The sequence below is a fragment of the Myxine glutinosa genome, chromosome 9 (genome assembly GCF_964187855.1).
Source record: "Myxine glutinosa chromosome 9, kmMyxGlut1.1, whole genome shotgun sequence".
Classification (NCBI taxonomy): domain Eukaryota; kingdom Metazoa; phylum Chordata; class Myxini; order Myxiniformes; family Myxinidae; genus Myxine; species Myxine glutinosa.
Window position 1 is genome coordinate 21211043 of NC_136269.1, and position 15322 is coordinate 21226364.

At 44.2% G+C, this 15322-nt stretch overlaps 1 protein-coding gene across 6 annotated transcripts in view; it reads right to left on the minus strand.

The window, feature by feature from the left end:
* Positions 1-9032: 9032 nt before the first annotated feature.
* Positions 9033-15322, minus strand: part of LOC137435586 (volume-regulated anion channel subunit LRRC8A) — a 47657-nt gene continuing 41367 nt past the window's right edge. For all 6 annotated transcript variants that reach the window (XM_078784171.1, XM_078784174.1, XM_078784170.1 and 3 more), the window contains 3 exons: positions 11247-11351; positions 10889-11074; positions 9033-10796 (listed from right to left, as the gene is read on the minus strand). In XM_078784171.1, the coding sequence (XP_078640297.1) occupies positions 10533-10796; positions 10889-11074; positions 11247-11351 (555 nt within the window). In that variant the 3' untranslated portion in view covers positions 9033-10532. The remainder of the gene's footprint in view (positions 10797-10888; positions 11075-11246; positions 11352-15322) is intronic.

Below are 15322 nucleotides of genomic sequence, written 5' to 3' on the forward strand. Positions count from 1 at the left end.
CCTTTCGAAGACGTTTCAGTATTCCACGGAACCACAACGTTCCAGATCGGAAAACCATCTTGCAGTGGGTTGAGAATTTCAGGGCAACAGGCTCAGCTTTAAAAAGAAAATCACCTGGTCGACCTAGGAGCGCTCGTACACCTGAGAATATTGAAGCATTGAGGCGATCTGGTGTGCAGTCTCCGAGACGTTCTGCGCGGAAGCATGCTTTAGCTGTAGGGATATCCCGGGAAACTGCAAGGAGAATCTTACACAAAGACCTCCACTTCCATCCATACAAAATGACGGTTGTGCAAGAACTCAATGCGAGAGACTGGATAAGCCGCAGGGAGTTATGCGAGAACATTCTGCAACGTGTTCCGGAAGATGCTGTTCTCTTGTGCAGTGATGAAGCTCATTTTCATTTGAGTGGCTCTGTAAACAAACAACATTTTCGCTATTGCTCTGAAGACACCCCTCACATGCTCCACGAAAGACCGTTGCACTCCGATCGAGTGAGTGTGTGGTGCGCTGTTGCCGATGTTGGCATCGTGGGTCCTTATTTCTTTGAAGAGGGTGGTGTAACTGTTACCGTAGCTTCTGACCGTTACATTGATATGCTCGAAAACTTTCTAAGGCCACAACTGGAACACCTTGAGCTTGAAGAACTCGACATGTGGTTTCAGCAAGATGGAGCTACGGCACACACAGCTCGAAGATCATTGCAAGTGCTGAGGGAAATGTTTCCGGATCGGGTGATCTCGTTGCGTGGCGATGTTGGGTGGCCGGCCCGTTCCCCTGACCTCGCCCCTTGTGATTGTTTTCTGTGGGGCTACCTTAAATCACGAGTGTATACTCATCGACCCCAAACTCTTGAAGCCCTTAAGGTTGCTATTCAGCAGGAGATAGCCGCTGTTCCACCCGACATGACCCGTCGAGCCATGGCAGCCTTCAGGAATCGCCTCCAAGCGTGTATAGACAATGACGGCCACCATTTGGAGGATGTCATCTTTAAAACATGATGAATAAAAACTGTATTGAATGAAGTTTCATGTGTGCAAATAAAATCTTGATTATCTTTAACCATTTTTTTTTCATTTACCTTTGAAATGTGGGAGGTTTTTTTGGGTCACCCTGTATTATGATTGGTGTAAATCATGACAACACAGCAACTCAGGTACAATCATTATCCTCAGCTAAAATAAGCCCGTTCCTCAGTAACGACGCGCGAGCCGAGCCAAGATATTGATTGTATTGTGGATTGCTATAATTGTTGTATTATTATTCCTGTGTACTTTTTAATATATTGTTACGGTTCTCGGTTTACGGCGCTCCCCTTACCGAGGGGGGTTTAATCCCCTCGTCTATTAAGCTGGCCGTCCGAGTCCTGGAAGATATCGCGCTCCTTTGCGGGGTTGAGGCTGAACAGGGTGACTGGTCAATGGGTTCCCAGATACCTTCACCAACCTCGCCGCAAAGCAGGGCGCTACTTCCGCCTGAGCCACGGACAAGATGGAAGATTGCCGAGCGGTTTAGCAATCCGAAGCTCGAGCCGGTAGCAATAAAACTAACCCGATTCTGAGCGGTTCTAATCGTGCCACAGGTACTCAATGGGGAAAAGACAAAGACGATCGGACGAGAGGAAACCAAAAGGTAAGGAAAGAACAAATATGATTTATTAACTACACTAAAAGAGGAAACGAAAGGCAAGAATATACAAAAGAAGGAAATAAAAGGGCATAGGGCAACCTTATACACTTATATAACACGCCCAGGATAATACAAACACACTTACACGAATGGGGTGGTGGTGGTGGGAAGGAAGAGAAGGGTCCAAGCAGATGGTTCCAGGCTCCGGGTCCGCCGCGAAGAATGGCAGGCAGCTTCGCGTGTCGCTGGCGCACGACCGGACCTTACATATGCGAGGGGCGGGGATGCTGCGTGCGTATAGTGTGCCAAACGCTCTCAAACCAAACGGCAGTTCGTATCAAACGATGGTTCCAAGCGATCCTCTGCGCAGTGTGCTTATCATCCGCCATCTCTGCGCTGTTCTCTCAATCGCAACGGTCCCCTGCGCAGTTGTTACAATGGCCTCCCCTCACGCAGTTTTCTAGGTTTGACTCCTTCTCTCTCCCTGGCGCATCTCTCCGAGAGGGCTTTGCGCTTGCGCTTACCTCACGCGCTTCCAAAATCAAGCCGCCTTCTTAAGGGTACGCCCATTAACGAGCTCACCTCAGCCCTGGTTGGTCAGCGAGGGCTCACTGGCTCCACCCTCGACGGCTCGTGGGCAAGGCCACACCTCTTCCCATGGCGCATCTCTCTAAGTTTGACTCCTTCTCTCTCCCTGGCGCATCTCTCCGAGAGGGCTTTGCGCTTGCGCTTACATCACGCGCTTCCAAAATCAAGCCGCCTTCTTAAGGGTACGCCCATTAACGAGCTCACCTCAGCCCTGGTTGGTCAGCGAGGGCTCACTGGCTCCACCCTCGACGGCTCGTGGGCAAGGCCACACCTCTTCCCATGGCTCCGCCCCTTCTTTCCTCGAGCCGACCGCATGTTCAATGGAGTTTGGAGCGAGCGCTAAGGCAGCGACGACGGCAATAAGATTATGTGGCAGCATTGGGAAGGACAAGCCCCGTTGAAGGTGCTACTGGCACTTTGGAGAGAGAGAGAGAGATTGGGGGTAATTGAAAGGGCCTAGGTTATTTGATTAATGCAACGCAGATTCAACTATTGGGAACAGATCCTTACCTGAAACACATACTAATGAAATAACTAAAGAAGAAGCCTATGGTGTGCTACGTGTTGCTCGTGGCCTAACTAGGGTGCGACCTTTGACCTTTACACCAAAAATGGGAGTATTTACAGGGGATTATTTATAAGGGAATATTACAAATATTTACAAAGTGGAGGGTTCTAAAAACCGCAACAATATTCTTTGTTTGTGGATAACCATTGGTGTGGTTTCAATATTGATTTTGACACGGAATAACATATTTTTCTGCCGTGGTTCCTCTCGGGGTTCGGAGGTTATACCGGGACCAGGAGGTCGGGGAGGAACACGTTTTTATGATACTGCAGTTGGAACTGCTATTGGAAAAAGTTCATTTGAACTTTTAAAACTTTATTTTTTCAGGTACAGGGATAGGTACAGAACACCCAAAGACTTTGTGATCATGTTCGGTGGTCTACACATCGCATTATATCGCGAGATATTATATCATTCCAGTTGTTCCAAATATTAATGGTATGACATTGATTTTCTCTCATTCCAAGTTTTCTCATTTTGCATTGAGATTCCCAATCTTGACTAAGTTACTGTAGCTCTTCCTGAATGATTTTGATGAAAATCATCAGGTACTGATGTACTTACTTCACCAAGCAATGTCAATCTTGTATTTATCTATGAGTACTATATCTGGGCACACTGACCCCGTTTCATTCATGCTAGATGTAATTGTCATGTCCATATGGTGTATCGATCCAGGCAGCAAGCAGCGGAAGTACAGGCCCACAACTGCGGAGCCAGCACCTCTCTCTCCTCTCTCTCTGCCCCAAAGCCAGATCCTCGGAGGTGGGAGACAAAAGAAGACAAGTGAGTAAGGTGGTAAGGGCGCAAAAGTGCACGCAATTCAAGGTTTTCAAGGGCGCAATTCAAGGGCGCAAAAGTACCAATTAATTATTGTTCATTCTGGGACATATTTCTACAACTGGTCTTGCAGGTAAGCTCAGAGGTAGCAAACCTGCCTTTTGAGCTTGCCAAGGGTTCCATTCCCAATGTTACTATAAACCCTCAGCCTGGTGTTTCACAGACCCGGATTCGGATCCGGCTACTAGAATTTTAAAGTGATTCTTCACCATTGGGAGATAGAGCCAAAAACGATACATAGCAGGCTATCTCAAAAAGTTGTGCACGGATTTTAACGACACTTGGTGGACCGGTTGGGTGTGAGACAAGGACTAATCGATTTGATTTTGGTGAAGATCTGAATATGGATTCGGATATGAGAATTATTTAATTTTTAAAAAGTGATTCTTCACCATTGAGTGATAGGGCTAAAACCAACATATAGCAGGATATCTCAAAAAGTTGTGGACGGATTTGGACGAAACTTGGTGGACATGTGTGTGTGACAAGGAAGAATCGATTCAGTTTTGGTGAAGATCCGGATCCGGATCCAGCTAGTAGAATTTTAAAAGTGAGTTTTCACTATTGGGAGATGGCACCAAAAACGATATACAGCAGGATATCTCAAAAAGTTGTGGATGGATGATTTTGTAGATGCTATACGTAATATGTATATTTGGGTGGTCCAGAATAATATGAGAAAAAATCGTAACAACTTTTTAATATTCTCACCATCCATAATTGTTCCTTTGGTCATAAAAACACTGTATGTGAGGTTTTAGGGATCTATTTTAATATTTAGAGGTAGCTCAACTAACTTGAAATTTCAGTATATAGTGTATAGTCTATACACTATACAGGTGAAATTGGTATATAACGCAATACACAAATTACACATACAGTACATACACATTCTAAACACATCTACCAGCTGGTTATTCAGTCTTTTCCAGTTATGGTCTTCTTGTTGCTGTCAGGGAATGTTTTCCTGTGTTCCTGCACAACCTGCAGCAGGAACTGAAGTTGATCTTCAGCATGTGTCAGCAGTCCACTAAACTCCTGAATTAGTGCAACTCCTCGTTCCGCATGGTCATTTACCACTTTCATGGCCTTCACAGTCTCACATGCTGCTTTAAAATCGTCTTGGTCTTCCCAAGTCTCTGGGTCTGCTTCCAGAAAACTGTCAGGAAGGTCCATCTTTTCAAAAAGCATGCGGGATTTCTGTGTAACAAAGTCTTCCAAACCACTTTCCTGAATATTTCCCAGATCAACTTGGATGCGCTTCGGAGGATCTTCTTGTCCTTCATTCTCCAGTGCGAGGATCATTTGTTGTTTCACTGCTGCAGGCACATTCTTGTCAAACAAATGCAAGACCAATCAGGTCCTCTGATAAGTACCACAGATGGCCTGCTAGTTTCATGGTTGCTGCCTTCGAAATTGCTTGGTTTACATCTTTGTACTGCACCAGAGATTTTAGAAGAAGCAAATCACTGTTTGGGGCAGAAGCCGCAAGAGGAGCTGTCATCTATGCTCTGATGTAAATATGGATGGTGAAGATGGCAATGTCTCTCAGTCCTTTCTGCTCTTTGCTGGTGAGTTTGAACTGACTTCTGAACATCCAAACCTTCAGGCTATAGATGACCTTTGACATCCAACGGGCATGGTGCATGGGTCCTGGGGCCATGAACCGGACTCCTTTTGCATGAACTCCACCCAGAAAGATTACACACAGTTCCAATAATTCCCGATAATCATCTCTTGGCTGGATTTCAGCAAGCTGACTCCCAACGAAAAGCAGAACATCATCCTTGATGTCAGAAAGGGATTCACTAACCAATTCATCTGTGGTTGCATTATCAAAGTTATCCTGATCCAGAAATTCCCAGCGAGCCTGGAATCGTTTGAAGATTAAGATCTCTGGTCCAGAGGAGGGCCCCATGCAGCTCACAAACACTGCTCCAATCACAATTTCAAGTATGTAGTGGCGACAAGCAAGAAATAGCAGTTCGGTGCCCAGTCATTGTTCAATTAACACACATGCTCCGGCCAGCCTAGTACAATGCATACTGCATCGACCCCTCAAAACATATTTTCCTTCATAAAACATCAACAAGGCATGCAGGGTATTCAAAACTCAATTTAAAATTCCTGTAAAAGTATGCGCCAATCAGAAACTGTTTCAGTGTCCATGGTATTGTAAGACGTTAGTGTAAGACCATATGGGGGAACTTTGATGACCATGAGCTACTCATAAATATTATTCAATTTCATTTTTATTTAACCAGCAGTGTTTTTTTTAGGTATTGGAACAGTTCTGGAGGGTGAGAACGTGACATTTCAAAAAAAATAATAATTGTGGACCACCCCAATGTATATGCTATACATAATATGTATATGTTATATGTATAAGCTATGTAATATTGTTACGGCCCGGGTTCTGGTCTACTACAAGGGGGTTAGCCTCAATTCCCTCCCAAACTTACCGGACCTGAGGCTGCCGCGCACAAATAACTTCTTACTTCGGCAGGTTGCGAACCAGCAACTACGAAAGCCAATTGGTCCGTCGCATGATAGCAGGGTCCAATCGTCTAACACCGCTTACCTGTACCACGTGATGGTTTCAATCGGGGAACGTACCCTCCGGCAGTGTACCACTTTATTTTGTTCCTGGATGGCAATTTAGATGGCCAAGCAACTGTTGGTACCCGCCGGGCTGATACTAATTTTGTTACGGCCGATCGCTACTCTGGGTGCGAGCAATGATGCAGGACCAATGAAAGAAAAGATATTCACGAACAGAAGGAAAGGAAACATTTAACGATTCGATTTATTTACAAGTATTTACAGTGCAACTTATCGATAGGAAATAAAAAGGGACAAGAGGCAGAACCTCAGCTTATTCTACGCCTTATGACGATCACTACGAATAAACAACAAAGGCGCCCAGCACACATTCACGGGGGAGGAGAGGAGGAACGAACGTTGGGATCCTGTTAGCAAAATAGTTAAGATTTTATCAGATGCTTCTCCTCACGACGACCTTTGTCTTGACCTCACCAACGAGTACCAGGCCGGCAAATGGCAGTCCCCAACACAAGCAGGTAAAGGTGATCCCCAGCACAAACACGAGCAGGCAAAGGCGATCCCCAGCACAAACCTGAGCAGGTAAGAGCCAGTATATGTGGAGAGAGAGCACGTCGTGATCTCATGCAGAGTACCAGTACGTAGTGGCCTCGTGCAGAGTAAGAGTACGTCGTGGTCTCGTGCAGAGTAAGAGTACGTCGTGGTCTCGTGCACAGAGTAAGAGTACGTCGTGGCCTCGTGCAGAGTAAGAGTACGTCGTGACCTCGTGCAGAGTAAGAGTACGTCGTGGCCTCATGCAGAGTAAGAGTACGCCGTGGCCTCATGCAGAGTAAGAGTAAGTCGTGGCTTCATGCAGAGTAAGAGTAAGTCGTGGCCTCGTTCAGAGTAAGAATATGTCATGATCTCATGCAGAGTAAGAGTACGTCATGGTCTCGTGCAGAGTAAGTACGTCGTGGCCTTGTACAGCGAGAAGGATACATCGTGTCCTCGTGCAGAGTAAGGCTACGTCGTGGCCTTGTGCAGCGAGAAGGATGCAACGTGGCCTCACGCAGCAAGAGTGTCCGTCGTGGCCTCGTGCAGCAAGAGAGGGAGCAAATAGAGAGAGATTGGCCAGCAGGGCACATGCACAGAAAGCGAAAAATACATGCAGAGCGAACAAAGTCCCAAACCTTTCAATCTAGCAGAGAGCATCATGTGTGCACATGCAGGGAGAACAAAGTCCAGGACAAGAGAAAGAATCACGTGTGCAAGGCCTTTTTGTCTCGCCCTGGGGAGAGGTGGGGGCTGTTTGAGGGTGTTCTCCAGGCTGCTGATTGGTGGAGTGTCGCTTCCCCTGCCCCCACAAACCCTCTCCAAGGGACTTTTACCTGGTGCTTGGATGGTGTGCCTTTGAGTCTGCGTGCATTGCCTGGCAAATTATCCCCTTATGAGTGGAGGACCTGTCTTTCCCTTCCCAATGCATAACGACATGCTAATCCATATAAGGGGAAGGGACTAAGATAATGTTTTGCTATGAAATAACTAGTCTAAGGGACCTGTATGGTAGTTGCCATTACTTCTTAGCGGTTTCCGAAAACCGCAACGATATGCTATATCTATATGTCCATGTAAAAATAGAATCTCCACCAAGGTCACACTATCCTCTGCAACGAAAGTATCAAACAAGCCCGGCTATGCCGCTGTTAGAATTTCGATCTTGTTAATTTACATTCGATCCCTAAATGTCGAAGTCAAGGTCACATACAACAACAACAACATGCATTTTAAAGGCCATTTTCCCTGCTAGAGCGGGGGTTAGCCTTGCGGTCCCCATGACAATCTTCTCCATTTTGCCCTATTTTCTGCATCTCTCCTTGTTAACCCCCTTGCCCGCATTTCTTCTTCCACCATCTTTAGCCAAGTCTTTCTCGGTCTTCCCCGTCTTCTACTTCCTTCTACATTCATTTCCATCACTCTTCTCAACCAGTCACTTTCATCCTTCCTCAACACATGACCAAACCATCTCAACCTGTTCCTCTTCACAGCATCAATCACAGGCTCTATTCCCATCATCTTTCGCAATTCATCATTTGTCTTCCTCTCTCTCAACGATACTCCGCACATCCGTCGAACCATTCGCATTTCCACCCTTTCCAACCTTCGTTGCTGCTCTACGTTCATTACCCATGTCTCGCTCCCATAAATCATAACACTTCTCACACATGCAGCATACACCTCCCAAGGTCACATGGTGATCCAAAAATATACATCATTGGATCGTGCGCATTGGGGGAGGCTCACACTCGGTGATGACAGATATCTAGTTCATAATTGGATTACATGACAACTGAGTTGCTCAATGTTCGTTATTCAGTACGTTTTCTTTACAAATATGATTATGCCAGCAATTTCGTTTGTGGTATGATAGCAAAATCCTAGAAGTATTAGTAGTTTAAGACAGTTAGGCAAAAAGGCCTCTGAAAGTTACAAGTGTTTTTCCATGCCCCAGAAAGTGAATACAGCATACAGTGTGTTTCAACATCCATCTATCTTTCATTCAAACCTCGTAGGTGGCATTACACATGGGGGGAGAGAAAAAGAAAATATGTTATTGTGTCACAAAAAATTAGAATTTCAATTGTTTATTGTACAGCTTTTAAAATTTTCAATTTCTCGTTATAAAAGTTGTTGATGATAATGAAGCATCAAAAAAAAAATTATAAAAAAATTATTCGTTAATTAGCCCCGAAAAAGGGCACGAGGTTTATCACACCGCACCAATATTGGCTCACCTTAGCAACTTACTCTATGTAGAGATGTAACGAAGACCAGATGATGTGTGCGAAAGGTAACGAAACACCGGCCATTGAGTAGATAGCTGGCCTTTAATGTATAACCAAGGAAGTCTAGCAAAGAACCAACGCAATGAAATTTGAGTTGACAGATCAACCGCAGAGCAGCCACGAGTTACATTTTATGAAGATGACTTGTTGGTTAAAAAAAAAAAAATTAACAGGAAGAAAACAAACAAACAAAAAAACAACCAAGTAATGCAAAGTGGTTGCACCACAATGAACCATCTCAGCCTCGTCATGCAATGCACTTAATCCACGATGCTCGACCACCGGAATGTGCGTGAGCCAAGCTAGCATTGCTGAACAGCCCACCGACATGCAAGTCTCAGACTCGTCATGTCATTGCCCTGCAGTATAAGAATTTGATCATAACATCATAGTAGCTTTAAGCTTGAGTGTCGGCGAGACAATTGCAGATTCATGCCTCGTTAAAAAAATAAGTAGTTGCTTTCGTTCAAATTAGTTGCATTAGAACAGATATTCTTTCTGCGAACGTTCTGCATCCTTTTTTGAAACATAAAACTTGTCTACTCATTACATTTAAAAAAAAAACCTTATTGAACACCTTTTGTCGAAGAAGATGGAAACCATAGTGTAACAGTGTCTACAACGTGACAAGACGTGTTGGAAGTAAAAAAGAAAAGAAAAAAAGTTTGTTACAAACACGATGGAAACATGTGCGCAGACAGACTGGTCCCAAAAGCATGGAAAGCCATCTCAAGATGGGGCTGAGCTCAAAGGAATTAAAATAAAAGGCCAAAGTAATCGGTCTTATTATTGGTCGCCTGAGGTCATATGGTATATCAAGTTATTGAAGGTACGATACTGGCATGACCTGGTTTGGCCCAAACCAATTTGCCCTGATTTAGCTTTGGCCTATTCCAGATTCGTCTGCTTTGAAATATTCTGAACCAAATCGCTGAATTCGGGATAGAAGCTTGCACCAGAATTAGCGCGAAACAACTTGGAGAGAGGGGGATGCAGGTGGGGAACAAGCATCAGAATAAGTACGAGTAAAGGACTAGAGAGGCAGAAGACATGGTCAATGCAACGACCAGAGCCGTAACGTGATCCCCAAGAAATAACACAAAGTACTTCACCAGCATTTTACATCCGTAACAATGCACAGCAAATTCTGTCGATGCACGAAACAAATTCAGTGCTCGGAAAATGAATCCAATGACCAATAGAGCTTTACCCCTCTCATTTCGCTCACAATGATACCCGGCATGTCTTAGCTTTTCACCGAAGCCCAAAAATTCCCCTTCAGCATCACACTCCCCTCACCCATCCTTTCTGTGCTCCCGATCTCAACTATACGTGGTGGATTCCCATCAAGGTATAAACCTGCACCCGTCGATTTCATCCATTGCTCATCCTTGATGCGTCCCTTGTGTTTCTGAACCACACTCGGCATAACAACTGTGTGGATAAATACTTTCGGCATACTCTTCAGGGATAAAAACAAGCAGATTTTTTTTCATACATTCTTTGTCCATCTCAGTCTGTCTCTATGTATGCCTTTCAAGTTGTTCTTGAATCGTTGCTGGAAGACTGCAGTATAGAGCTGGCTCGACTACAAGGTTTGCCCTGCGAAGGCAGGGGCAGTTGGAGAGCGTCGCTGGAAGAGCACCCAAAGGGTTTCCACGCAGCTCAAGCTGAGAAAGGCATTGCAATTGACCGACACGAGGGGAGAGGTAGGGGAGGGCGTTGTGTCCAAGATTGAGTACGCGCAGGCGCTGGCATGAGAACAGCTCTTCGGGCAAGGCCTCAAGCTACGAGAAGTGGAAGAGCGACAGTGGACAGTTAGGGGAGGGGCATGCGGCAATGAGGGTTGGGGTTATAGTCAACGAGAAATTGAACGTACCTTGTTTCCACTCAACGCAAGGTGCTGCAAGCTGCTAAGCTTTACAATGTCCTGTGGGAGGTGAGTGAGAAGGTTGTGACTGAGGTCAAGCAGGCGAAGTCGACGACATAGAAAGAGCTGATTAGGCACTGAGCATAGCTGGTTACGTGTCAAGATGAGCTGCTCCAACGCTGAGAGCATACCGATCTGCAAATAATAAAAATTAACAACAACATTAACAGCCAAGGTAAAGACAAAATATTCTGTTTCCACTAGTGATGAGAACGTACAAGTTCAGTGTATACATAGCACTGCGTTTTGAGGTATGTGTAAAGCAGGTACGTGTATGTGAGCTACAAACAAAAGCACAGAAACAAACCTGAACTGGCAGGTAGGATATATTATTATACCAGAGCTTGAGTGAGGTGAGTCGATGGAGATGCTGGAAACTGATTAGTTCTTCAACAGTCTGCAGATTGTTATCCTGAAACAAGGGGGAAATATGTGAAGCAGAAGATTCCCTTATTTATCAGTTCCCTCCTGCCCTCCCCCACCCCACGCCCCTCCCCCCCACGCCCTTCCCCCTCCCCCCCCCACACCCTTCCCTCCCCACACCCTCCCCTCCCCACCCCACACCCTCCCCCCCTCCACACCCTTCCCCCACTCCCCAACCTATTCCCTTTACCTCCGGGAGAAGTAATCACTTTGCATAGCGTTTTCCCTGCCCCTCACATTAGTTTTTGAAAAAAATAAACGGCTAATCGACTCCACAATCAAATATATTGGAATTGGCTCCGTAATCGGATATATTGCAATCGGCTCCATCTATCTGTCTGTCCGTCACCGCATCGCCTCCCTAAAGGTTGTGTAGAAATTCACCAAACTTGGGAGTTATGATCACCACATGGCAAGAACGTGCAAGAGCGGTGTCATTTGTAGCCCAGCCTGGGGTTGGGTCAACAGGTCAAATACCAAAAAATACAATTACAAGCACATTTTAAAACATTGTTTAATGAAACTTTGGATATTCAATCACCATTGGTGGACGCATGACATACACTACATGGCCAAAAGTATGAGGACACCCCTTCTAATTAGTGGATTCGGCTGTTTCAGCCACACCCATTGCTGACAGTTATATATACAGTCACGCGAAAAAGTAAGTACACCCCATGTAAAGTTTTGACTTTTTCAACATATTTCAACATACAGCTATTTGATCTTCATTTCAACAATATTGATAGATAAAGGTGATATAATATAACAAATATCATGAAACATTTACATTTTGTAGTCCATTGTATAATTTAAACTAGAGTTTCCAGGGAAGCAGAACTCAACTGAACTGACTGGACATTGGACAACGTTAAAGTAGGTCAGTTGTCTGTACTAGATTTGACTTAAATGAAAAGCCAACAACCTTATGTAATAATTTTAAGGTCCTTGTATCCTTATACTTATCCTTGTTTTACAATTGATACAATGTTACACTTTGCAACAATGTTGCAGAAATATAGTTGTGTAGATAAAAGGAAACGGGTGTAATTCGCTTTCAAAGTCACTCACCCCCACATCTTGTCCCAGTGAACATGCCCACAAAACGTCGCAAGTGCATATTTAAGTGACGTCAGAAGAACTTGCAGGGAATCCTCGTCATGAAAGTTATAGGGAAAATGTATATGGACATTTCATATACATGCTAATCATTGAGAAAAATGTTACCTGACTGCCAGAAACTACGGCTGCAAACGTGACGATGCATATTTGAGCTTTGCAACAATATTGCAGAAATAGAATTGAGTAGGAGTAAATGTTTCATGATATTTATATATGTCAAATGAATACAAAATATATAACAACGTCGTTTCGGAGCTGAAACCAATATGGCGGCCTATGGCGGCCATTTTGTGACGGATCGGGTTGGAATGCAATAGCAACCTACCTTGTGTGGTAAGGGTTAAACATTCTAGGTTTGATCAAAATCTGTTAATATTTGTGGACGCTAGAGTGTTAACGTCGTTTTCATGACCAAAAACAAAATGGTCGCCTAAGTCCGCCATTTTTCAACGGATTGGGCTGAAATGTAATACCAACCTGGTACTTGGGGTAAGGATGCTGCACGTCAAGTTTGATCAGAATCGGTTGATATTTGTGGACGCTGGAGTGTTAACGTCGAAAAGTTAACGGACGACAGACGACAGACGACGACCACGACGACAGACGACGGACGCCAGAGGGTTCAGTATGTGATGAACGCAACTGGATGGTCGTCCAGTTGAGTTAATAAACATAAATGCAAATTTCGCATGTGGAAAAAGTAGGTACACCCCTACATTTATCACTACTTCAAATACCTAAAATTAGAATCAGGTGCACCAGCTCAGGTGCAAATGATTAGAACATCGTTAGAGAGGATCTTGGAGGAACCTGTCTTATTTAAACCTCAGACATTTAGTTTGGTTTGTTCTTTGTTGTTGAAGTGTGCGGCGTCACCATGCCGAGATCAAAAGAGCTCTCTGAGGCCTTCAGAAAGAAGGTTATAGATGCCTACGAGTCTGGGAAGGGATTTAAAAAGATCTCCAAACAATTTGAAATCAATCATTCAACTGTCCAGAAGATCATCTACAAGTGGAGAAGATTCCAAACAACTGCCAACTTGTTCAGGCCAGGCCGCCCCAGCAAGTTCAGCCCGAGAGCAGACCGCAAGATGCTGAAAGAAGTCTCTAAGAACCCCAGAATGTCATCACGGGACCTACAGGTAGCTCTTGCCACTGTTGATGTCAAAGTGCACGAGTCTACCATTAGAAAGAGGCTGCACAAATTTGATCTACATGGGAGGTGTGCCAGGAGGAAACCTTTGTTGTCCAGAAAGAACATCAGGGCAAGACTAAAGTTTGCCAATGAACACCGAGGCAAAGACCAGCACTTCTGGAACAATGTGCTCTGGACATATGAGTCAAAGGTAGAGGTATTTGGCTACAGTACCAGAAGACATGTTTGGCAAAAACCAAAGACAGCATTTGACCACAAGAACCTGATACCAACTGTAAAGCATGGTGGTGGAAATATTATGGTTTGGGGCCGCTTTGCTGCATCAGGGCCTGGGCAGCTCACCATCATAGAATCCACTATGAATTCTTCATTGTACCAGAGGGTACTTGAGGATAATGTGAGGCCATCTGTCGGAAAGTTGAAGCTCAACCGAAGGTGGACCTTGCATCATGACAATGACCCGAAACATACCAGTAAATCCACCAAGGAATGGCTGAAAAGAAAGAAATGGAGGGTTCTGGAATGGCCAAGTCAAAGCCCGGATCTAAATCCCATCGAGATGTTGTGGGGGGATTTGAAACGAGCTGTGGATGCAAGAAACCCCTCAAACATCGCACAGCTGAAAGAATTCTGCATGGAGGAGTGGGCAAAAATTTCTCCCAGTCGATTTCAGAGACTGGTAGACAGTTATAAGAAACGCCTACATGAGGTTGTTTCTGCCAAAGGGGGCAATACCACTATTGGAGCCAAGGGTGTACTTACTTTTTCCACAGAAGGAAATGGCATCTCTGTTAATTTTTTGTTGAATAAATTATTGCAAAGTCAATTCTTCATTGTTTTTGTTCAATTAGATCACCTTTATCTATAGATACTGCTTAAATGAAGATCAAATATTGATATGTCCACATATGTTAAAAAGATTTTTTAAAACATTTAATGGGGTGTACTTACTTTTTCCACATGCGAAATTTGCATTTATGTTTATTTAAATTATACAATGGACTACAAAATGTAAATGTTTCATGATATTTGTTATATTATATCACCTTTATCTATCAATATCGTTGAAAATGAAGATCAAATAGCTGTATGTTGAAATATGTTGAAAAAGTCAAAACTTTACATGGGGTGTACTTACTTTTTCACGTGACTGTAATCAAGCACACAGCCATGCAATCTCTGGAGACAAACAGTGGCAGTGGAATGGGTGTGATGAAATATGAAGGAGAAGATTCGGTTGTGGGATGGCACTGAGGAGTGGATATAACGGAATATGCAGGGAAGGAAGGAGGGAGGGAGAGTTGGTTTCGTTTCTGTATTCTGTGAGCAGACACTTGAGTAAGGTATGAAGGGGAATGTTAAATGGTTATTCGCTTACTTATAGATTAGTTGGAAATGCCATTTCATTCTCTCTGTAGTTCTAATATTATTCTTTTATTCTGTGTAATAGGGTATGTGGAGATAGATTTCAATAAAGCCTCACATCTGGAAAAGAGGTCTTGACTTGATTTCATAAGAATGGGCCGTAATGAAGAGCTCAGTGACTTTCAACATGGCACCGTCATAGGATGCCACCTTTCCAACAAGTCAGTTCTTCAAATTTCTGCCCTGCTAGAAGTGCTAGAGCACTGTTAGAGCTGCCCCGGTCAACTGTAAGTGCTGTTATTGTGAAGTGGAAACGTC